This window comes from Bubalus bubalis, chromosome 15, assembly GCF_019923935.1.
Source record: "Bubalus bubalis isolate 160015118507 breed Murrah chromosome 15, NDDB_SH_1, whole genome shotgun sequence".
Lineage (NCBI taxonomy): Eukaryota > Metazoa > Chordata > Mammalia > Artiodactyla > Bovidae > Bubalus > Bubalus bubalis.
The window spans coordinates 78698129-78723923 of NC_059171.1; the positions used below are offsets into that span (position 1 = coordinate 78698129).

At 51.6% G+C, this 25795-nt stretch overlaps 1 protein-coding gene across 13 annotated transcripts in view; it reads right to left on the reverse strand.

Annotated features, from left to right (window-relative positions):
* Window positions 1–25795, reverse strand: part of TRAPPC9 (trafficking protein particle complex subunit 9) — a 388230-nt gene that overhangs the window by 260478 nt on the left and 101957 nt on the right. For all 13 annotated transcript variants that reach the window (XM_025264824.3, XM_025264825.3, XM_025264823.3 and 10 more), the window contains 2 exons: window positions 21371–21523; window positions 3580–3704 (listed from right to left, as the gene is read on the reverse strand). In XM_025264824.3, the coding sequence (XP_025120609.3) occupies window positions 3580–3704; window positions 21371–21523 (278 nt within the window). The remainder of the gene's footprint in view (window positions 1–3579; window positions 3705–21370; window positions 21524–25795) is intronic.

Consider the following 25795-nt stretch of genomic DNA (forward strand, 5'->3'; position numbering starts at 1 on the left):
ACTCATACTATTAAGGATAATCTCTTATTTAAAATCAACTGGTTGTAAATATTAGTCACATCTCCAAAATTCCTTTACAGCCACATCTAGACTCACGTTTGACCAAACCACCAGGCCCCTTGGCCTAGCGCAGTTGGCACACAGAATCTAGCCATCGCAGCCCAGTGCGGTGGGCTTTGGCAACTGTTCCCTGTTCCCACTCGAAGGGAACAGATATTCTGTACTCAACTGGTGAGTGTTCTGTAAATGTCAGCTGGGTCAAACGGATTGACAGTATACTTGAAATCTTCTCTATCTTTACTCATTTCTGTCTACTTGTTTTATCAATAATTGAAGGATATTGAACGCTCTAGATGAATTTCTTCTTACAATTCTATCAGTTTTTGCCTCCTGTATCTTGAAGCTCTGTTATTAGGTATATAAATATTTATGGCTTAAACTTTCTTGAAAAATTGGGCCCTTCATCATTATGAAAAGACCTTTTATCCTTGGTAATATTCTTTGCTCTGAAGTTTACTTTTCTCTGTTCCCCATAATGCCACAAGATTGGTGTGAGAATGGTATATCTTTTCCCAGCCATTTAGTTTCAACCTATTTTTGTCTTTATATTTAAAATTCATTACTTGGAGCAGCTGGAGGTGGGTCCTGGTTTTTTATCCAATCTGATGCTCTCTACTCACAATTAGAGTATTTAGACCACTTACTTTCGATCTGCTTACTGATGTGGTTAAGTTTATTACTGATGTGGCTTAAGGGCTGTTTGTTTTCTGTCCCATTTTCCTTTGCTTCGTTTGCCCTCTCTTTATTCCTTCTTTTGAACTAATTAAATATTATTTTGTATTCAACTTCTATCTTCCTCACTGGTTTATTAGCTATAATTTTTTGCTTGTTTATTGCAATGGTTGTAGGGAACTTCCTTAATATGATAAAGGATGTGTATGAAAAAGCTACAGCTAACATCATACTTAATGATGAAAGACTGAATGGTTTATCTCTACAATCATCCACATGGTTAGTACGATAAAGCAGGAAAAGGAATGTTATCTTGCCTGGAAAGGAAGAAGTAAAGCTCTCTGTTCACAGACAACCTAAACAGCTACTGAGAACAGTCTTGTTGGATTTAAGATTAACTACTTAATTTCGAAGGTTCCTCTGAGTTTTGTGCTCACAGGCCTGTATTAGTGGACACAGTCATGACCTGTCCTTTTGACAAGACAGGCGCAGGACGCGGTGGCCAAACCGGCACATCCACACGGCAGGACACAGGCAGGCAGGGTCCAGGAGGGTGAGCGACACATCCTGGCTCCGCCCACTCTGTAGCCAGGAAACACCTTTACCAGGCCCCTTGACTCACCCGTCCAGGGAGCCCCCAGTTCTGTCCCTCCTCCCCAACCTATGCACTGCTTTTAATTAAACACCTGCCCAAGGGTGGTTTCACCGGATCTTCACTAACAGCCTCGTGAATAAGGATTTTCTCCCCAGCTGCAGGTGAAGGGACTGGGGCTCGGCAGTTTTCAGGGGGCAGCCTGCAGGCAGGGGTGGGAGTGCCGGCATCCTCGGCTCAGACCCTCACCGCCCAGGCAGAGGCTGGCATCACTGGCTCCCCCGGGAGCTGCCCATGGACCCAGCTGCTGCCCTGAAGACGGAGCAGCCAAGGGTCAGAGAGGCCACGCTGAGAAGTCTGGCTTACAGCAACCTGACGTCTCGCATGCAGCCACTCCACGCCATCTGCTTCCAATCCGAGGGATCCTTCGGGCTGGTGGACGGGCATGGAGTGGCTGAGCGGGGAGCGACTCTCTGAGGGAGTCTGAGGAAACACATGTTCTCTCTTCCCACTTCCAGAGGGGCTCCCCAGAAGCCGCTGTCACTGAACGACTTGTTTCCATGACTACACTGTTCCTCAGCGAGGATTTTACACGTTTAGCGTGTTCCCAATTAAAGCTGTCCTTGCTTTGGGGAGGAGGATGCAACAGGCTCAGCAGTGCCAGGAGACCCCACACGACAGCCCCAGAAGCACAGAATACCCACAGACACCTCTGCCCCGCTGAACCTCATGGGGGCACATCTGGACCACCGTGGACAGGTGCAACATTCCACAGGTTTGGACTCACCACACCCCTCGCCTAGCACAGACCTCAGACAAGCCAGGCAGCTCCCTCTCATCAAGAAGGCTCCCCCAAGTCAGCACACCGACAGCTTGAAGAGCCACGTGTGTGATGTGGATAAAAGACAATCACGCCCCAGCCGCCACCAACGGCAGATGGAAGTGAGTGGGGCACATGGCCAACCGCAGAGGTAAATGGAACGATACTGAGGGGCCTGACCCGGGAGGAGGGAGACTGCGGCATCACAAAACAGCAGGGAAGAGACACCCGGGACCCTGGGAGGAAGCCACTTCCCAGCTTCCCCTCCATGGCTCCCTGCCGACAGCCCCGCCCACCAAGAGCACCCAACTCCCCCTGGTCCCGTGCCTCCAGCGCCTGTGGATCTCCGTGCCTTTGATCCCTCCGCTGGGATCTTCTTCCCATATCCCAGGGCATGTGGCCGGCATGAGAGCCCGAGCACAGCCCTCAAGCTTCTGAGCGAGGGTCTAACTGACAAGGGACCCCGGCCGGACCAGCCTCCCTCCTCCTCAGTGCAGGGCCCTGAGTGGAGAGACTCCCCCTATTCCAGCTCCTGAGCCCTTCACCCACGAACGCACCCACTGTCATCCAGGCAGGCGTGGTCCCCACCCCCCACTCGCCGCAGCTTCAGGGCAGGTGGCCTCGGGGCCCTTCCAGCGTGGGCTCGTTTCATCAGGAGCAGCCCCCATGGCTCACGCTCTGTTGACCCACTAACTCACGGCCAGTGCGGCCAAGCTCCTCTGACAGGTTGAGCCAGGCACCACCCCTGTTAGACGTGGAGAGTGAGAGCAGTGCCCCGAGAGGCTGGGCCTGCACGCGGCCTGCCTGACATCACTGTGGCTGACGCTGCGCCTGCACCCGGGTCATAGCCGCAGAGACGCTGGTGCCCGGGATCCACACGCTCTCCCTGCACAGGCGCATGCATCGCGTCCCCAGACGCTGACGGCGTGACGCCGCGCGCGTGGCCCTGACTCTCCCCGCGCTCAGGAGACCGCTCGTCTCTGTCCCCGGCGCCTTCGTGCAAACACCTGCTCCTTACGGTGTGTTCTCTCTGCCTCCCTTGTTGCCCACAAACTAACGAACGGAAAGAGCTGCCTCAGGATTAAGAAGCGTTTCTGCGATAAACACCTGAACTGAGAATAGTGACTCAACAGATACAGTTTTCAAGTGAACAAGAAAAAGGCAGGCCATGTCCTACTTCCGTCAGGACAGTCCTCCATTCAACCCACACGTTCTCGAAGCTTCAGGAAGCCCGCGTCAGCAACAGCACCAAACAAGGCCCTCGAGGCTCCCGAACCTCACGGGGAAGGAGAAACACCGGCTTCCCACAAACACACATCTGTCGGCAAACATGTCTTTCCTCTCCTTTCTGAAAAACACGCAAACTTTGCCGCCAAAAAGCGCGGGAGAAGCCGGGAGCGCCAAGCGCCTCGGCGGGCTGCCAGGCCCGACTCACCTTCACGTGGCCCGGCTCCCCAGGCCGGCCGCCCTCAGCCGCGTTCACGGGCTTGCTCTCCACCCGGGGCCTGACCACCTGGCGGAAGGGGCTGCACAGCGGAAAGCCGCTCACGCTGATGCCGTCTGAAAAGAGGAAGAGAGAATCGTGAGTTGGAGGTAGATCCGATTTCTTTTTTTTTAATGTAGGAGATTTTATTCAAAGATCACTAGCATCTGGAGCAGTGCTCCGGTGTGTTCTTGCCGCTCCGTCTCGTGTTAAGGCCAGCCACCTGGTGAGTCTCCCCTGCACGCGTCACAAGCCCCTACAGATCAAAGCCGAGGACAGGCCGCCTCTGAGAAGGGCTGGATGCCTTTCCACCACCCGGCCCCTCGTCACTGCCCGCCCCGGCCCGGCTGCCTGTGCTTGGACGATGCCCCCCACCATCACCGGCCTGCATGAGCCGCTCCTGCAGCCTCCATTCCTGAGGCTGGCTTCACCCGGCCCCCTAACTCAGTCTGCAAGCCACCTCCTCTCCCAGTCCCAGGAGCCACTACTGGGTCACAGAACTGTGTGAACCCCTGTAGAGCGCCCACCATCACCGGCTCTCTCTCCAAGTCCCTGATATCACCTGTCAGCCTAACCCGGGACTCGCCACGAAGTCCTTGGTCTCACACCTGCATCCCATCCTCCTGGAAGTCTTGTTAGCTCTCAAGGTGCTTCCTGAAACGGCCTTCAAGGCTACCACCCGGGTCCGGGTCCCACCGCCTCCCTGCAGGACAGCGGAGGAGGCCTCCTTGGCTGCCCGTCACGTTGCCCATCCATGCGCCCCCACAGCACTCAGTCCACAGAAATGTCAGTCAGGTCATGCCCCTCCCGGACTCCCTGAGCTACTCGAAGGCCCTCTGCACAGCACGATGGCCACATGAGGCTGAAGAAAAATGCCACCCACCCTCATTTCCAGACCATAAACACTAAGAGCAGTGCAGATAAGTATCTTCTGTGCCCCCCAAAAAACTGACTCAGGTATCAACTAGAGGCACTCCTAAATCAGACCGCCAGTTGTGAAGAAACGTTTGCTGGGAGCATCACCATGAAAAGCTAGTTTTTAAATGATTTGTATTAAGCAGAGAAGAAGCAGACCCAAGACACAATTTCAGGAAGTGGCTGCAGAACAGTTCATGAATCGCTCAGGATCCCAACAGAAAGTCGGCAGAGCGGCAGAGCAATATACCGAAACTCAGTGACAAGCAAGCCAGGCGCCAATGTGTCATCCAACCGGCGAGCAGGGGAGCACGAACCCCACAAGCAGCTCAGACTCAACAGGGACCGAATGCACTTCATGAGAGCCTCCTGATCACAGCAGGTAGACCAGTCATACCAACCCGGCCACTAAGAATCCCTAGAGGGCATGGACACAGCCGCTTTCAAATCTCTTCAAGGTACGGGAGGGCTAACAAGACGGGGAAGAGCTCGTGTCCACAATCCAGGCATCAGCCTTCCCCAAAGGCACCTTCGGCTCCTAGAGAATGGATAGAGGGGCTGACAGTCCAAGGAGAGCCGTTCACACTCCCTGGACATGGTGGGGAAACAAGGACTTCCTGCGGCTCCCGAGGGGAGTGGGCCCTGGAAGCTTGGTGGGGACCCCAGAGGGCAACATGCTGAGCGAAGCACAGAAAGGAAACACCGCAGCCCCCAGGACCAGAGCCCAGCTTCCATCAGATTCGCATGTGCAGCCAGACTTGGGCGGTTCTTCTGCCAAAACACATTCCCTGTTGACCGTGCCCTGCCCTGCATCTCCTCCTCACTCTGTGCGCCTCTGACCACCGTCTCTGTGGATCCTAACACCCCACTTTGTCATCATGCGTCCCCAGCTGCCCTGGCGGACAGTGCTCCTTCCTCAGCACCCCAGTACTGCCCTAACCCCAGGCAGCCCTGCGTCCAGGAAGACTGGCTGCAAGGCAGGGCCTGGAGGACTCGGACGGGCCAGAAAACATGAAACGTCTGTCACGAGGCTGGGACCTGGCGAACGTGCAACAAAAATAGCTATTATGATTATTACAACAATCGATACACATGCCCGAGATCGCTTACATGACCTAAACTCCTTGAGGACCAGGCTCTTCTCAATTTCACTACCATGCCCCCACTGCAGCTGCAAAGGCTCCAGCAAGTCACAAACCCACAGCAAAACATTTAGTAAATGAAAAAAATCACAGGTCAAATTTGGCAGTTTACACACCACAGTCAATGAAAATTCCATCATCCCAAAGTCACATTCAGTACTCGACTCGATTCTCCGTTAACTGAAATTTCGTCATGTGTCCCTGTGCAAAGGCCCATTTGCAAAAGTCAATCCAAAGTCGTGAGGTTTGAAAGAGCTTTTTCTCTCCTCCTTCTCCTTCCCCCAGCACCATGGAGATAATCTATAAAGCCCTCCACTACGCCACAGTGCCTGCTATGAACGGTAGCAGTATCATGAACACAGACATTTGCAAAACACAAACTCCACACTCTTAAGCCTCTAGACACTAGGTCCAGTGGGGCCTGTCAGGGAGCCCCCAAGGGACAACCTCAGTCGTCCCTGCTGAGTTAAGGGAGGTGCCCAATGGATTTAAATGCCATCCCCTTGCTCCCCTACATGCAGCCTGGGGTACAGCACACCTCACCCCTCACTGGGAAAGTTTCCATCACTAGTGACGCCCAGGCAGCTAGCTCCCAAAGGACTGGGGTTCTTGTCTGCCTTGTTTCACACCCATAACCACACTGCACACGCCCTTTCTGCAGGGTCCAGGGGCTCCGTGCTGCAGCGGGCAATGTCCTGAGCAGAGCGCCTGTTTGTGCTTCCTCGTGGAGCAGCTCCCTCTCCACCCCAGGTGGTTCCGGGGCTGGCCCTGATGCAGCCGTGGTGAGAGGCAGAGCCCTTTCATCAGCAGCAGCAGATCCAACGGACGGACATGAGACACTGGCAGGGTCCCGAAGAGTCTTTCTGAGACTTGATCTAGGAAGGGCAGGGCAGGCAGGGAGGTTCTTCCCGAAGCCACAGGCTCTCAGGACACAGGCTGGGGCCTTCCTGCACCCACCATTCCCACCACACAGAGACTGAGCAAGCCACAGCACCCTGCAACCTCAGCATGCTTGATTCAAAAATGGGATCCAATGCAAGGGAACTGGTGAGAAGTGGCACTGAAGGGCTCTGAGATGTCAGCCCTGAGCCAAAAAGGCTAAAAATTAGACCTGAAATTTGCCTCCTTTTCTGACAAAGACCTCAAAACCTCAGGGAAACCTCAGAAACCTGTAATCTTCAAGCTCAGAAGAAATATACACTAGGAAAGCTACTCTCTGACTTCATAGACTAAAATATTCTGCCCCCTGATCCAATCAAGAATGGAAAAGACAAGAGACATATAAATGATAAATGGGGACTGAGGTCAGCAGCTAGGACAGGAGGCAGAAGCTGGCCTCCGGAAGGTGGCAGAGAAGCCCTTTGCCTGCGTGGGGACAGGGCCAGAGAGGAGGCAAGAGAGGGCAGCAAGAAGCTGGATGGAGTCGGGTGAGCAAGGAGGGGCCGCTCCCAGCCGGGCGGGTGTGAACAGGGAGGAAGCTCTGCTCAGCCTCTATCGGCCAGTGTTCCTGCCAACCCAGGCTACCGCAAATAGAACAGAGAACAGACGGGAATGACAACTAATGGGGAGACAAGACCAAAAAAAGTTACTAACAGATGAAGGCAGCCTCGTGGGAAGACCGCCGCAGAGCTGGGCAGATTTATGAGGACAGAGGGTATTTAAGAATGGGACGAGCCTGGTAGATCATCGTGAATCAAACTGAGCGTTTAGAGAGAACTTCAGAGTTACTGTTTATAGTGCTCAATTTTTCTATTAAGAGCATCTCTGTGGGCAATTCAGAAATACAGTCTAACATGCTAAAATAGTAACATGTCTCTCGAAGCCGGCTGTATCCAAGCACGGTGACAACTGGGAGAAATGACAGCTGGAAGTGGGATGCGTGTGGTGGGGAGAAACAGCACATTCATGATAGAAACGCCGCCCCAAGAGGGGCTGGTGGCTGCGTGTCTCCTGTGTCTCGGCGCGGCACCGGGTACTTTAGACATGGCACTGACTGCTCCCCACGCTCCACGAGGTGGGGTGGGCATGATCTTATTGGCTCTGTAGATGAGGGACTGGCGAGCGTGAGAAGATAAATAACTTAGCAGTTCATCAGCAGTGTGGCGAGAACCAGAAGTCAGGACTGTCAGATTCGTGAAGACGCAGCACAGCCGGACAAGCAGCGCACTCCCACCCTCCCGTGAGCTTCCAGAAAACCTCCCGGCCAGGCTGCTCTGTGGCCAAAACCTACATAGCGCCTCCTGGGAGGCCTCTCACAGTGGCTTAGCATCTGTCTCCCGCGGGGGTGGGGAGGACCGCTCCGGGAATGTATCCATTTTTGTATACTTTTGAAAGAGACACTAATGCCAAAGGCTGAATGCACATTTTTCTCACTGATGCCAGGTGTGCAAAATAAACTAAAGCAGGATAATATACATCTACAAAGGCCAAAGGAGATGACCGTCTCCTGGTGGGAGCTTGTCAGGGCACGCTGTTGCAGGTGGGATGTATTTTGAAGATGCTTTTTAAATTATTCATAAAGCCCATGGGTGCCAAAAAGCCCATCTGGTGATCATAAAACATCCTCAGGAAAACCAAAGCGGGAGAAACATTTGGCTCAGGAATCAGGCAACACTCGGCCTCAATCTTCACAGAGAAAGTAGTGTGTTCATTCATTCAGAAACTTTGGGATATGCTTAGGAAGAAAGATAATTCATGTAGAAACAGTGGCCTTTCTATACTGTCCACAAGGCAACAGCCCTCGGCCCACGCCCTGCGTCTCTGATGGCGCTAGCCTTCCGCCCCTCTAAAGCAGGGAGTGGCGCCCCTCCCGCGGGGCCCCGTCGGCGCTCACTGCTCTCGGCCCACCTACGGCCTCTCCTTCTCCACAGGCTCTCATTCCAGGTGCCCTCACCCAGTGCCAGAGTGTCTCATCTTAACATAGTTACTGAGACATGACTAACGTACCATAACCTGCAGACACTTCAAGTATACAATCAGGGGAGTTCTGACGGTCGTAAAACAAGCAGAGCAACTGAGACAGTGAGCATGTAATAGACTGCATGTGCGCATGGACGTCTGAACACTGTGACTGAGATGGTGAACATGTGATAGAGGACACGTATGCACAGACATCTGAACGCTGGGCTGGAGTCAAGTCAGCCTGTTCTCAGCGTAGTCACCCCACCTCTCAGTGTCTGCTGTGAACGAGGCGGCGTCACACAAAGTCCTTTGAAGCTGCAGCCCTGAAATCCGGGAGCAAGACCTGCTTCCAGGGTCCCAGGTGAGAGAAGAAGCACAGGTACAGATCCACAGTGCAGTGCGTACGAGGCGCACCCTCACCGCAACCACCGGCTGTCACCTCCAAGGTGAAGCGCGAATCCACACCTCTTCACGGCAGACCAGGTGTCTGACATGCTGCAAGAGCCACTTTCCTAGGAGATCACGTTTGGAAGCCCGTTGAAGACGATGCTTGCCTTTGCTGAAAAGTGACACCATTTGAGTCACAGGCCACACAGGAAATGAACTTCAGTGGACTTTTAAACCACTGGACAGTCCTGTTAGCTTCAGGACATTACTGAGTTTCTCCCCTTCTAAAGATGGTTAAGGGGGAAAAGAATCAGGTGATACAACAGCAGATGACGCCTATTCAAAGATAAGGACACCAGTCACCCCTGGTAATGGAGCTCTGAAATGGGAGCCTGAAAGTGCCACCTATACACAATGGAGCATTACTCAGCCATTAAAAAGAATACATTTGAATCAGTTCTAATGAGGTGGATGAAACTGGAGTCTATTATACAGAGTGAAGCAAGCCAGAAAGAAAAACACCAATACAGTATACTAACACATATATATGGAATTTAGAAAGATGGTAACAATAATCCTGTATACGAGACAGCAAAAGAGACACTGCTGTATAGAACAGTCTTGTGGACTCTGTGGGAGAGGGAGAGGGTGGGATGATTTGGGAGAATGGCATTGAAACATGAATAATATCATATATGAAACGAGTCGCCAGTCCATGTTCGATGAATGATACTGGATGCTTGGGGCTGGTGCACTGGGATGACTCAGAGGGATGGTACGGGGAGGGAGGAGGGAGGAGGGTTCAGGATGGGGAACACGTGTATACCTGTGGTGGATTCATGTTGATATATGGCAAAACAATACAATATTGTAAAGTTAAAAAATAAAAGAAAAAAAAAGGAAATCTTCAAAGAAGTGAAGGATGGAGAGACTAGCGGGCATGCTGTATAGCACAGGGAACTATCATCAATATCCCATGATAAACCATGACAGAAAAGAATATGAATATATATGTATAACTGAATCACTTTGCTATATAGCAGAAATTAACACTGTAAATCAACTAGACTTCAATTAAAAAAAAATGTTAAGACACATGAGGACGTGTTCAAATTCCAGGTGTGTTCTCTTTCTCTTGTTGTTCAGTCACTAAATTGTGTCTGACTCTTTGGGACCCCATGGACTGCAGCACGCCCAGCTTCCCTGTCCTTTACCATCTCCCAGAGTGTGCTCAAACTCACGTCCATCGAGTCGGTGATGCCATCCAACCATCTCATCCTCTGTCGCCCCCTTCTCCTCCTGCCTTCAAATTTCCCAGTATTAGGGTCTTTTTTAATGAGTCAGCTCTTCGAATCAGGTGACCAAAGTACTGGAGTTTCAGCTTCAGCGTCAGTCCTTCTTCCAGTGAACACCCAGGACTGATTTCCTTTAGGATGGACTGGTTGGATCTCCTTGCAGTCCAAGGCCTCTCAAGAGACTTCTCTAGCACCACAGTTCAAAAGCATCAGTTCTTCAGCACTCAGCCTTCTTTCTCTGTCCGGAACCAATCGCCTCAAGGAGCACTGGACACAGCGGCAGAGCCCAGGCCCTGCCAAGCCCCTGCCCCCAACCTCGGCAAAGATCAACACTGATAACTGATCAACAGCAGTGCTCTCAACAGTGCTCATAAGCGCTGCACTCACGTTTTTGCTCTGGTCTAACACATCTTTCATACCTTGTTTACATGTATTATTCCATTCCTACTTAGAAACACGAATAAATGAACATCAATTCTCTGAAGAAAGCCTCAGAAATAGCTCAATTGGCATGTTATTTTAGGATAAGATTCAGAAAAAACCAAACCAGAGTACTGCCAATTTGGAAATAGAATGCCTTTTCCACAAGATGATAGAGAGCAGTAGTCCCAGGCCAAATAATGACACATGCTTGTTCTTTTAAAAACAAGAAATTCAAATTACAGCCTGAATGTCTGAGCCCTCTTCACAGCAGTCCTCAAGCACCGCACAACCCTGGAAGATTGGGCAAGCCATTATTTCGTCATTAAAGAGTTAGCCACACCACAGAAATCACAAAGCTGATGGCTTCAAGTCAGAACATTAGTTTTAGGAATTATCAAAAGGAAAGGTTCACCCTAGCATCATCCCCTGCAACCTTTTCTCCCCAATAAATCGGTTGTTAATACAAATTCTCTTGTGGAATAGCTGTAAGAATTCTCTCTCTCACCACACACACACACTTTTCAAAAATTAAGTTCCCAAAACTTGCTTTCTGCCACAGTTTTTACACATGCATGAAAAACTATTTTCCCAGCCCTCCTCCTCTCATGCCCTCAGGTCCTGCTCATCCTGTGAGTTTTGCCTCCATCATCACCTCTGCAGACAAGTCTTGCCCCACTTCCTGTCATAGCAGCAGGTACCTCTCCTGTCCAGCACTTAGCAAAGCTGCAATTTTTCATTTACATGTGAAACCACCTGTCTCTCTCATCAGACCTGTGCAGTCTTAACAGAGTGATTAACAAAGTGATTAAAATCAAACAACACTCGGGATCTTTAGACGCATTGTCCCCATCACAGCCGACCAAAGCGACACATGAGCCCTGGGCACCCTCCTGGAGTTCCCCGGCACAGACTTCTGACAGACAGCACTGCCCGGGACATGAGGCTACTTGTCGGCAGGGGCTACATCTCGTTTTACATCTCAGGACCATCCCGAGAGCAGCAGAGCACAAACACACCTCACTCTACTGCACTTCACAGAGACTGCACTTTTTACAAGCTCAAGGTTTGTGGAAACCCTGCTGGGAACGTTTTTCCAGCAGCATTTTCTCACTTCATGTCTGTCTTGCATTTCGGTATTCCTCACGGTATTTCCAACTTTTTCAATATTATTATGCTATATCTGTTATTATATCTTTGATCAGTGATATTTGATGTTACTATTATAGCTGTTTTGGCATTTTTTAGCAACAAAGCATTTTTAACTAAGTCATGTGCATTATTTTCTCAGATACAATGTTCCTGCACACTGAATAGAATACAGTATACACATAACTTTTATAAGAACTGGGACACAAACAACCCTATGACCTGCTGCACGCAGTGTTCCCTTTATTGCAGTTGTCTGGAACTGAATCCACAATGTCTCCAAGGTGTGCCTGTGCATGGAACAGACACTCCAGAAATACTTGTGGAGGGGAAAATACACGCCATAATTGCTTACGTTACTAAACTACACACTGCATTATAAAAACCAAGAAAGAAGTTAAGTCTTGTTACTTAATTAGAACAGTTCAGTCTCTCAGTTGTGTCTGATTCTCTGCAACCCCATGGACTACAGCACGCCAGGCTTCCCTGCCCATCACCATCTCCCAGAGCTTGCTCAAACTCATGTCCACTAAGTCGGTGATGCCATCCAACCACCTCATCCTGTTATTCCCTGTGATCCATGTATTACTAGTATTCTGATTAGAACTTTGTTACACTTCTATAACGTCAAACATTCCATAATATCCACTCCCATTCAAGTACTTATGAGTCCCTTATATATATATATACACACACACTCACACGATTCCCTCAAAAACTAAAGCAGATAATTAAAATGGTTTTACAGATGAATTGTACCAAACATTTAAAAAATTAACACCAATCCTCCTCAGACTCTTCCAAAAATTGAGAAGGGGAACACAACACTTCCAAATTCATTTTCAGACCTGGAAAATGAGTAAGTTTTTCTGGAAGAAAGAGAGTCTATGTCAATGGTTCCCAAACTTGGATGTTTACATGAACCATTTAGGACACTTTACAACATCCTGAGGCCCAGGTCACACTCCATGCCTATGAAATCATGAGGTCTAGAGCAGGAGCCGGAGAAGGCAGTGGCAACCCACTCCAGTACTCTTGCCTGGAAAATCCCAGGGATGGGGGAGCCTGGTGGGCTGCCATCTATGGGGTTGCACAGAGTCAGACATGACTGAAGTGACTTAGCAGCAGCAGCAGCAGCAGCAGCAGCAGCAGCAGAGCACAAGCCAGGCAGAGCTTTTAAAGATCCCCAGCAGATTCCAACATGCAACAGGGTTTGACCCCCTCTCTGTTGCTACTGCTGCTAAGTCACTTCAGTCGTGTCCGACTCTGTGCGACCCCATAGACGGCAGCCCACCAGGCTCCCCTGTCCCTGGGATTCTCCAGGCAAGAACACTGGAGTGGGTTGCCATTTCCTTCTCCAATGCATGAAAGTGAAAAGTGAAAGCGAAATCGCTCAGTTGTGTCTGACTCTTCGCGACCCCATGGACTACAGCCTACCAGGCTCCTCCGTCCATGGGATTTTCCCGGCAAGAGTATTGGAGTGAGGTGCCATTGCCTTCTCCGGACCCCCTCTCTGGTCTACACTAAAGGCAGTAGGCCTAAGAAGACATGGCAAGTCAGAAACATAAGTAATTCAGTGTTTCTGGCAAACAAACCGAATGATGGAGAAGAGACAGGTGGGCAAGGAGACCAAACAGGCAGCCAGGGCAGGACCACGCCCACTGTCCTGGTGGTGAGGGCCCTTGGAAGGTGCAGGACAGGAGTGGGACGTGGACAGGTTCCATTCGGAGAAAGGACTGCAGGGAAACCATGGACAACAACGAAGAGAGGGCAGAGTGAGCTGCTGGGAGACCATTCAGAAGGCTCCCAACAAGGTCCAGATGATCAGTGACCAGAGCCTGAAGCAGAGCGCTGATGGTGGGCATGGAGAGATGAGCTGGAGAGACTGAGAACACAAAACTGACAGGCCTTGGTGCAGTCGTGAGCTCACAGCACACCAGCCTGCAGGGATCCACGGAGGTCACCTCTTTCACCTTTCAAGGGGAAAAATCCTCTTCAATCACCTTTCCTGAACACCCAATCTGTCTCCTGAGAATCACCACCACCACCGTGGTGGTCGTGTGAGCAAACGTTCCAGAAGACCTCAGCCCCAGTGCCCGCAGGAGGATCACCTGTTGCTGATGAATGACAAACACCTGGATTTCGTCCTCTCCTGGTAGTTCAGAGAGTTCTTTTCCAACGTGAGATCAGACCTGAGTCAGCCATCCCTCTTGCAAGCTCACAGGGACCAGAGGACCAGGGGACCCCCAGGTTATGAGACGGCGGGGGCAAGAGCCCGGCTCTCTGTCTCGCTCAGAGGTGCCCCCAGAGCTCCAGGAAACAGAAGCAGCCTGACCTTTCCCTCGGCTGAGCCATCGAGCTGTGAGATGACGGCTTATGAGTCGGAAGGCTGGTGGGCAACACCAGCTGAACATAACGAGGGGCCAGCTATCCGCTGCACCATTAACCTTTTCCTTGAGAACAAAAGCAGAGAACCTGATGAACACACAACAAAAACAGCATGTAGTCTGACAAATGACCAACACAACCTGAAAATCATTGGAGACCTGATTGAAAGGGTGTGGGCTTCTGATTACAGCTTAGAGATGTTGAGAGCTCGGGGGAAAAAAAAAAAAAACATCGCTTCCATCCTGAAGACAAGAAGACACTTGACAAGCTGGAAATTGACTTGTCCTGAACTGATGAGAGAAATGAAGTGCTAGAGAAAACTAACCTGAAATCTGTGGGCAGGCACCTCCAGACAAAAGCAGGATCCCAGCACAGGTGCCTCTGCAGGCCACCAGTTCACAGGTTCAGCGGGACACTGCAAGTGCCTGCGAAGGCCTGGCATGGCGAGCGGAGCGGGAAGCCCCCAGGGCTGCCGTGCACACCACGTATGATCTTCCACCAGGGCAAGGACCTGAGGACACCCACTGGGGCTGGGGGGAGGGGGCCAGAGCCACTGCCCCACAGCAGCCCCTCCCCTGTCCCCACGGGATCAAGGCCTTCATCTTCGGGGGAACAGCACAGAGTAGAGTGCAGGGCAGGGGTGCAAACCCCCGTGGCTGGGGGAGGGGAACGGCAACCACCAAGCAAGCCTCCCCCTGGCCTCACCCACCCCATCTCCCCCAGAAACAGAGCCCTCAGAGCCCACAGTCAGCCCTTGGACCAGGAGTGCAGAGAAGAGGTCTGGCAGTGCGGTGGGGTGGGGTTGATGGTCACTAAAGCCATCTGAGCAGAGGCAAGAGAGCACACTTGGAAAGGAAGGAGAGGACGCTGGATACAGCTCCAAGCGACTCTGCTCTGTGAAGGTCAAGACGGAAGGGAGGAGGCAGCACATGGAACGGACGGAGAGCGAGGCGGAGAAGCAAGAGGGAGGAGACCTCCAGGCCGGGAGCAGGCTTTGGAATTAAAGACAAAGATGGCCCTGGCCCCGTCTCAGTCTGGGGGCGCTGTAGTGAGCGAGACCAGAAATGCAGACGACTGTGGCAGCAGGGAGCCGGACTGGCCCCGGGGACCAGAGGCTGCGGGCACAGAGCCCAGGCTCCGAGGCCACCGTCCAGCTCCTTCCTGGGGTTTTAGGGAGAGTGGCTAGCACCTCCATCACATGCTCTCACGTGGGGAAGGGGGGGTGGGGTAGGCGGGGGGCAGGTGAGGGGGAATAGGGGAGAGACACAGTACAGCTTCCAGCCTCCATACTCTGTGGCCTCAGAAAAAAAATCCAAGTTAAGAACATCTTCTAAAAAAGTAAAAAGAAAATCACAACTTTATGAAAGCCTCAGGCATCTAGGAATTAAGAAAATAAGAAATCTCCTGGTATTAAGACTGCAACTGGTATTTGATTTCTGGGTAATTCAAGATGACTCACTGGTCTTTAAAAAGTGAGACCTCTGCATCTTCCCAGAACGAGTATCTGCTTTTGTGGAGAGCGGCAGACCAGGGCAGGCAGGCTCGATGCCGCCAGGTCTCAGGTACAGTCCTCGGGGAGGGACAGCTTAAGGATGGGAACACACAGGGTTCCATAGCAAGGGCTGCAAAGAAAACCAGTCCCCAGCAACGGTCAGAGGCCGAATCTTCAAACTGTGAAGATGCAAACGTAATGAAATGCTGAAGGTAAACATGGCTTCTTTTTTTTAACCCAAATCTCCAACTCTGGACAAAGAACTGAAATGATTCGAACTTATACCATAGGCAGATTTTGTCTGAGCTTAACAAACGAGACATTTCAGGCAAGAAGCACTTCCGTGGAGAGCAGAACAAATTCTAACAGCTCACCAAATGCTGGGCCAGCTCCTCAACCCCGTGCTGCAAACACCCCAGGCCCCCAGTGACTGCCGGACACGCTCGGTAGAGACAAACCCTTCCCTGCCACCCACCTGCTGCACTCTTTCTTGCTTCACATCTATGTGCTGCACCCTCGAGCCCTCACACCTGCCACCTGCTGCACCGGGAGACTCTCGGCACCAAGCCACCCACCCACCTTCTTCCCAGTCTCCATCACACCAGCCTTTTCTCAGAGAACTTTCAAGGACTCGCCAACAGAGTCTGAGCTAGTTCCCTAAGTTTCAGGCCTTCCACAGCCGCCGAACCTACCATCCCGACCTAAACCCCCTCCTTGTCCTGAGCCTCCAGCCCTGCCCACCCGCCCGGCTCACGCCAAGTCAGGCCTTCCCAGCCAGGCCATCCCAGCGCCTGGCTGCCCTGCCAGGCCACACCCCCCTCCCTGAACGCAGGGTCAGGCCCGTGCCGTCTCATTCCACAGCATGCCTTTCACCTCCTCAGCAAAGTCGTTTCTGGGATCTTCTCTGAGGTGGGCCCTGTGCTGGGTGCTGGGAGTGGAGAGATGTGAAGGGACACAGTGTGGGAGAAGCCACGGCAGCGTCTGGAGGTGCCACGGGGACACGTGGGCCATGAGGCGGGCATGAGGAAGTGGGGCTCAGCAGGCAGACGGAGGAGGGACAGACACCAAGGAAACAGTGCTGCAGGCTCAGAACGACCTGCCGACAGCCGTGTCCCCGGCGCCCCTCTCCAGGACTGCCTCCCCTTCTTTCATCGCATCGACTTGCTGACGGAACCAGGCTGCCTGCAGAGCTGACCGTCGTCTGAACCGGAGGAGCCTCAGGTTTTCTCTGTCAGCCGAGTTCTCGTGAATCGGCAGGGAGAGCCGGGAGTGCTCGCCAGTCTCAGGTGTGATGTGGGGCGACACGAACTCACAGGCGGCGTGTGTTCTCCCATCAGGAGGAACATAACGCCTGCCTGTCTCTTATTTTGCTGTGAGGATGCTCATGGTCTCGACCCATAATTGGTTAGAAACTGCAAAGTGGCGGGCTTCTAATTCTACCCGCCCTTCTCAAGCGCTGGCTGGAATGCTTCTGTGAAGAGAGACTGCCCTCATCAACTCTCAGGCCGTCCGACCGTACGTTTGAACGGAGAGGCAGAACACGTGCTCATTACCTGTCACTTTCAGGATGACATCACTCTCCCCATCACTCTGACTCGGGGAACCCTCTCCGGAAGCACTCAGAAGCCCTGACTGAAGTGCAGGCATCAGCCCGCCGAAGCTTGGACTGCCGGCAGCAGCCTCTTCACGTCGGGTCCTCTTTAGCACCTTTGCTCTGACAGCTTCCCTGCTGCAGGCTCCACAGGATATTCCCAGACCACCTCACCACAGACACTTCCTGCCCCAGCCCTGGAAAGGGCCACTTCTCCAGGAAGCCCTGGCTTCTCTCAACACTGGGACGCAGGCGTCAGGAGGCCCACTGCGGCCGAGCTGCTGGGTGTCTAGGCCTTGGAGTAGACACAGCAGACGGATGGATCTTTACACACCCCATAATTTCTTCCTGCTACCTTTTATTTAAATTCTAGACTACCGGTTTTTACTTCATCTCTGTCATCTTACATCAGTTACCTCTTCCACGTGAGAATCCGTGTTCAGCAGCAGAGTCAGGTGCTAGAATTAGATTATCACAGAACGGATCGTTAACTTGATTCTACATTAACACACAGTTTCAGAATACCAGGATCAACCCTATGTCCGCCACAGCAATCACTGAAGACAGTTTAAACTTGCTCTTGCAGAAAGTGGTATCACTATCCTGGCAGAATAAGAGTTTTCTGCTGTCTTCTCCCCAAAGAACACTAATTTAGACCATCAAGCACACAGGAGAGGGCCTCTGTGGAGGCCCAGGGACGCAGCAGAGAAGCCGCAGTACACACTGAGATTGGACGCGCTAACTCTACCCAGCTCACCCTCCCTGAAGGCAGCAGCTCAGTGCCCAGAGAGACCAAGTCAGCCAGGCCTCCTCCCTGAGGGGCATTGTCGAGACTAGCCGGGCAGGGGGTGCCGTGCTTTCTCGGCTGCGCAGAACGAGTGCCAAGATGAGGGCTTCTCTCTCACCTCGGCCAGAATGCTGAGGCCCAAAAACGTCTTCAGAGTCTATTTTTAATCCAGGACACAATTAAGGATTGCACATAGATAGCATCAGAGTGTTAGATCTCTTCCACCTCCTCTAATGGAGAACAATCCTCCCACTTGTTTTGTTTTTTTTTTTTAAACAAAATGGAATCATCTACTTTATAGAGGTGTTGGGAAGACTAAATAGAAATAATGCAAATAAAGTGGCTGGTCCAGATCTGACATGCAATATCTGACAATGCTCAACAAAAATCAATTCTCTGCCACGTGTCTACAGCCCACACTGGGTCCCGGGTCCTGCTCTGCATGGTGGCTACATTTACTGCTGCAAGTTCTTGTTGTTTTTAAAATGTTTGCTTATTTGGCTGCTCCAGGTCTTAGCTGCAGCATGCAGCATCTTCCGTCTTGCAGCATGTGGGATCTAGTTCTCTGACCAGGAATCAAACCTGGGCCTCCTGCGCTGGGAGCTTGGAGCCTCAGCCACTGGACAGCGCGGAAGTCCCTCTGCAAGTTCATGAAACGGCATCGAGATTCAGAAACCACAGCTAATGTGAGAGCCTGCCTGAAAAGCCAATCCAGAACCCCAGCTAGAGGTTCTGAAACTGCCAGACCAAGCACCGCCCGTGGGGCATCTCCCAGGCTCCTCTGCCCATGGGATTCTCCAGGCAAGAGTCCTGGAGTGGGTTGCCATTTCCTCCTCCAGGGGATCTTCCTTACCCAGGGACTGAGCCCACATCTCCTGCATCTCCTGCATTAGCAGGCAGATTCTTTATCACTGTGGCACCTGGGGAGACCATGGAGAGGGCATCTCACTTCAAATCCTGTATTTGCCAGACCACTAGATACATTAACACAAATTTGTGTAAAAGTAGATTACTTTAACACACAATAAAAACTATATTCTAATTCTGTTCTACTATTAATATAAATGCCCATAAACCATGATGCTGCATCACAAAAATAAATACACATCAGTACAAAAATAAATAAAGAGGGCATCTCGTTAGTGACAAGCATGCTCCACTGCACACCTGTGCTTTACCTAACTGACCGGGAACCAGGACAACCTCACGCTGAGGGACCAGCTGGTGATCCTAACTCTAGTCTCTTCCACTTGGTTTTATTTTAAAAGTGAGAAGAAGGTATTTCCAGACTATAAATCCCAAGTTGCAATTTTACTTTCAGCTTAGGAGGGCAGAGGCAGTCCTCCAGAATTCTGTAGCTAAAGGCTGAACACATAAAGTCAAAGAGCCACCAAAACGGAAGCAGCTTTGGTTTCCACCCGAAGGGTCTGTGCTCTCTCGCTCCCAGGAGCACCCCACCCCAAGTGAGCAGCAGCACCAGTCACCGTCCGCTCCCTCAGCTCTCACGTCCAAGGGCCTCAGCTGGACATCCACTTGCCTGGACACACCCTGGGGATGACAGCTCATCAAGCCTTCCCAGGATAGGTGCCGGGCACCACTGACTCTGCCCAACTCCCTTCCTGGGGAAAAGAAGTCTCTGTCTACTTACAGAAAGATGCAGTCCAGTGGCATAAAGTCATTTACAGAGAGAAAATGTCCATTTCACCTGACATTTGTAAGTCCTTGTGTATTGTTAAATCTACACGGTATTTTCCATTTTTTGTGTGTCCAACAGTCAACTTACTTTTCAATCTTCATTAACATTTTAAAATTTTAATAGGTATACTCCAGAGAGTGCAGGAGAGAACATGTCATGAGCGTGTCATGGACTTAGTGTGTTGTTGGTCAGTTGATAAGTTGTGTCTGACTCTTGGAACCCCATGGACTGCAGCGCGCCAGGCTCCCCTGTCCTTCACTATCTCCCAGAGTTTGCTCAAACTCACGTCCGCTGAGTTAGTGACGCCATCCAACCATCTCATCCTCTGTTGCCCCTTCTCTTCCTGCCCTTAATCTTTCCCAGCACTGGGGTCTTTTTCCAGTGAGTTGGCTCTTTGCATCAGGCGGCCGTTGTTACTGCTGTCCAGGGAGCAGGCCATCACTCATTCATCTCTGCTTTCCAAGAGCCCGGTGGAGTGTCTGTCCCTAATGAGAGGTGGGCACGTGTCTTGTAATACTATGAACCCATAGGCGGGGAGAGGGGGTATAACATAACTAACACTTGTTGATCCCTCACCACATTCCAGGCGAAGGGAACATGCTCACAGCAACTGCACAAATGGGGAATTACCGTCATCTTATAAGTTAGGGGGCTGAGGAGAGAGAAGTCGAAGTCACATAGTCACCAAGTTCTAGCAACGGGATCCACTGACGGTCTCCAACAACACCCTTGGACTGGCAGTGGCCCCCAAACCCATGTGTTGAAGCCCCAACCTCCAGTGTGACTAAAATTGAAGCTGGGCCTGAGGAGGTGATGAAAGTCGAATGAGCAACAGGGTGGGGGCCTTAGTCTGAGAAAACTGGCATCCCTGTGGGCAGGGGAAGAGACACTGGGCTCGCTCGCTCTCTGCCAAGGAAGGACACGGTGAGGAGGCACCGTCTGCAAGCCAGGAAGGAGGCTCCCACAGAGCCCGGCCACGCTGGCCCCTGGACCCCGACCCCCAGACCCCAGCACCACGAGGAGACAAGCGCGTGCAGCAGCCACGCCGGCTGTGGCGCTCTCTCTGGCAGCCTGAGCAGATACACCCCATGATGCCCCCATGCTTCATAAACTGACACAATTAATCTACCCAGTCTTAACCCTAATCAGCTAGTCCTCATGTTATGACAAAAATAAGCTCCATTTTCTCCACACTCCATCTCTTTATAGAAATCACCAGACTTTGAAGGAGAACTTTATAATCACAGCTAATTAGATGTCTAAGGGATCATAGCAGTTATACTTGGGAAAAAAAATGCAGTGATTCCTATATTCCACTAATTCAGGATGACCTCCTGGCAAATGAGCACAAAATGGCAGAGAGTGCAAATTAAGAAACCGTTCAACTAAAAAGTACTTTTATTACTTTCCACGTCCACGGTAACTCACTCACTCAGTGCGTGCCCAGGAGAAGTCTCACGCTGCTTGAGTTGATGCATGACAAGCACAAGACAGAGACAGAACAGCGGGGCTGGGGGGACAGGGATCGCCGCCATGTGTCTGGGGGCCGCCCCGTGCTAATTAGGGCGGGGAGAGCTTACCATCGCTGAGGTCTTGGAGGAGATTCTCCTGGCAGGAGAAGTCCAGCTTCACTTTGATGCTGATGGTGAAGGCGGCCACCTTTCCAGGTTGCAAAGGGAACTGGGCAAGGGTGTCTTCCAGTTTCCAGCTCAAGAAGTCGCCGTACAGTTTTTCTACAATGACAGCAACAAAGGTGGTAATGCTCCTGTGACAGAGGCAGCCTGAGACCCAGCAATCCCCAGGAGACCCAAGTGCATCTTCAACAGCAAGGGAAGATGCAGACCCTATAAAATGTGAAGGATCAAAGCGCCAGAAAATTCCAGAATCGCGGCTGCTGCAAGGCCGTCACCTGCGTCTGTGAGCTCCACCCCGGACAAGAACACTGCACTCTGTTCTCAAGAGCACCCTCCTCCTACAGAGCAACGTACAGAACACACAGACTCTATACACTTGCCAGCAACTGTTTTACTTTTGAGTATGTAGCCTATTCTGGAAAACACTGATTAAGTTACAAACTGACATGACCTCCAGTCCTGAAGCTCTAGCCGCCTGCTGGAACGTATTCCTCTCTGGGATTTTGGCCCGCACCTGACTCCACAATGCAAGTGACTGCGTCCCCCCCAAAACACTAGTAGGAGCGAGGTCCTTTCCACGACCCAGTCACGCACAGTCTACAGTATGTGTCAACCGGGCTAAGGCAGTCTTTGTCTTTACTTTTCTATCTCGTAGATTAATTCGTGACAGAAGCGAGTAAGAGACGGCAGGTGAGCTGGAGCCCGCATGGACAACCCCTCCGTGTGGGCCCCGGGTGCTGGAAGCCCGGATCCCAGGCCCCAGGACTACAGCTGTGTGCGCTAACGCCTCTCCACCGGCCACAGCAAATCGGGCCAACCTCTCTCTGAAACGCCAATACCAGCCAAGATGCTGAGGCCCTGCCATGCCCTCAGCCCCCACTGCCTGCAAGCTTAGGGTGCATTAAGAAAGGGTCTGACTGAGCTGCCAGTTTCTGCGTTAAGTTCCACGTCCTAAGAGAGACATGTTCACACAACAGGCAGGCCCACTCACAGGGAACGGCTTATTCACGTTCTGCGGCCAAACCACCAAGGTGTTTACATCTCAGTAACGACACAGAGGGGGTCCCGGCGCATGCACCACCCTCCTAGCTGCAGCAGGACACGAAGCCGAGCTGCTTCCCTATCGGGTTTGATGCGCTTTTATGCCTCAAAGGTGGGCCTTTCTGGTTCTTCCCTTCATTCAGTTCAGTTCAGTCGCTCAGTCGTGTCCAACTCTTTGCAATCCCATGAACCGCAGCACTCCGGGCCTCCCTGTCCATCACCAACTCCCGGAGTCCACCCAAACCCATGTCCATTGAGTCGGTGATGCCATCCAACCATCTCATCCTCTGTCGTCCCCTTCTCCTCCTGCCCTCAATCTTTCCCAGCATCAGGGTCTTTTCAAATGAATCAGCTCTTTGCATCAGGTGGCCAAAGTATTGGAGTTTCAGCTTCAACATCAGTCCTTCCAAGTCCTGAACACCCAGGACTGATCTCCTTTAGGATGGACTGGTTGGATCTCCTTCCCTTTATTACTGGACTACAAAACGGAATGTCCGGGGGGCTTTTCAAAACCCTAAGCAACGATACACTGTCAGCAGAAACGAGATAAACGTAAATCAACAGTGGAGCGCGTGTTCTCCCCTGTGGAATTTAAATAGTTTCAGAAATAACAGTCATTATTTTAATGCTAGAGTTTAGCTCTGTGCAGTCACGTGAAATGGGTTATTTGACAGTGACAGTAACAGAGGAGCCGTTACTGTGCTGACCTTCCACGTCTGAGGACCTTTCAGAGGTGTTTCTAATTACAGACACTCGGCCGCTACACTCACGACACGAGGGAGCAGCAGGGATGCCGCTCAGTCAAAACACCCGAGAACTGCTCAGCACACCAACGTGGAGTCGCTGCTGCTTGTCAAAAAATTAAACCGGAAGAGTAAAGAAATTAAGGGATGCGTATGTGTATTTATATACTCAGGTACGTGTATATCTATGTTTGTAGACATGCTGACACGAATCTCAGAATATCTACAGAAAAGCAAATACAACTCATTAATTATAATGAAATTTATGATTGCTTAAGTCAAGGCAGAAGCTTGCCTCTTTAATCACCTACAAATAAAGACTTGCTCACAAACAGACTGCAATTAGAATCAGACATGACGTGGGCAGTAATCCTTATGGTGCTGGGATGGATGGTCAATGCTCGGCCCCATGTCAGGAGTGTGTGATCGGAGGACACACGTGCGCCACAAGCCCCCAGATGACAGCTGGGACCCCTGGGAGGCCAGCATGCTACCCCAAAAAAGACCTCTTATGAGAGTCGTGATTATTTAATGTGAGAGAGAGGAAAAAAAAAAAAACTACCTGAAGTATTACTACCACTCAGCTGGCGTGCGGTAGTGCTAAATAGTGAAAGTTACTATTGCTGTCGAGACCTAGCAGGGAACTGGGAGAGGGAGCGTTTAGCTCCCTGTGGAGGAGTTCCAGGAGTTCCAGTAAACTGGAGGTTCCGGTTTAGGACACTTTCCCATCCTCCCTTTTATGTTACGTCACTCACTGGTGCTGACAGCTTGTTGGTGCCAGAGAATGTAGGGACAGGAGTTACTCCCTCTGTGTATCTTGGAAGCAGATGGTTTATTTTCATTAGTTTAATTCCACGTGTAAATGTGTGGCAGCTTACGATGAGAATTAAAAAGGAACGACAGCTGACATTTCTCAATTGCAAACGTTGTTGGTTCGAATGGCCATTTGGAAACACACAGGACGGAACCAGCTGTGTGATCCAGACTCCCTCCCCATCCACAGAGTGAGGGTCATAGTAATTGCCCCCCTGCCCTCCCAGAGACCGAACTGAGAGCTGGGCCAGCGGTGATGCTGATGGTGTCGGGTGGACCCAGTACCGGAGGAACCTCCCCGGTTCTGCCGGGATCCCCCAGTGTCCCCGCCCTCCGGCATCTGCGTTGGTAAGCACCGGCCGGGGGCAGGCCAGGTAAGTGCCTGCCCTGGGGCTGGGCAGGCAAAGGAAGGGGCCAGGAAAGGGCTTTCTGCGGGGAAGACAATGGTCTGTGATGTATATACCTTGACAATAGTTGGGGGAGATGTGTATTTGTCAAAATTTAGCAAATGGTAACATAAGACTTGTGTATTTCACTCCTAATACTTTTTTCCAAAGGAAAGTCGGGACCCCTGGGAAAGGTGGGACCCCAGCATCCTACCCCAAAAAAGACCTCTTATGAGTGTCGTGATTATTCAATGAGGAAAAAAAAAAAAACTACCTGAAGTATTAATACCACTCAGCTGAGTTCAAACACTGAGCCCTAATGACACGCACACGAAAGGATCAGTGGGTGAATCACAGTGATCTGCAACTTATTTTGAACGATACAATATAACGAGACAGATCAGGGATGGACAGGAAGCTGGACAGACATGATAAATCAAATACAGTCAAATGTTACAGAACTTAGATGGCGGGTTTGCAGTGTTCACTGTAAGAGTCTCTCCACTTCCCCATTTGCCTGAATATTTTTAGAGTGAAAGGCTGGGGAGGGAGGGGATGGCTGATACAGAGAGTAAGCTCCAGAAGGGTTGGAAAACACAGGAACACCGCAGGCAGGGCAGCCCCGAAAGAGGGACCCGAGAAAGGCAGCGCTGAGACGACTGAGCTGCTGACGGCGCTTCCGGGAGACGGTGTGAGAGGAGAGCGTGGGCAGAGGGCACGGAAGGATGGAGAGGGGCCTCACGGCGATTCCCACGCTTCCACCCCCATGACCCCCCACCCGACAAGCAAGACTGGCTCGGTCCCATCAAGACCCACCCTGGAAAGGAGAAAAGCCCTCTCGGACACAACCGGCCAACCGACCACATGTCCCCTCTATTCCCACTGTGGTGAGAATTTTTTTTTCCCTAAACGGGGCTTCCCCAATGGCTCAGTAGGTAAAGAATCCACCTGCCAAAGCAGGATATGCAGGTTTGATCCCTGGGTCAGGAAGATCCCCTGGAGGAGGAAATGGCAACCCACTCCAGCATTCTTGCCTGGAGAATCCCATGGACAGAGGAGCCTGGCGGGCTACAGTCCATGGGGTCACACAGAGTCGGACACAACTGAGCGACCGTGTCCCTCTCCGTGGACAGTCCCTAGGACTGAGCACTGCCCACGAGCCCGGCCTGGAACTAAAGGGGAGGCACACTGCTGTCTCTGAGACCCTCAGCTGGCTGGAGGGGACCAGAGCAGCAGCAGCAAAACCATGGAGCGGAATGCAGCGGAAGGGCTCCTCAGGGCCTCCCGGAGCCTCTGAGACAAGGGGACCCCAGTCACCCCTCGGAGGAAGGCCAAGGCGGGAACAGAAGTGAGCAGGTCGGCTTCCAGGCACAGGACGGGGTTTATCC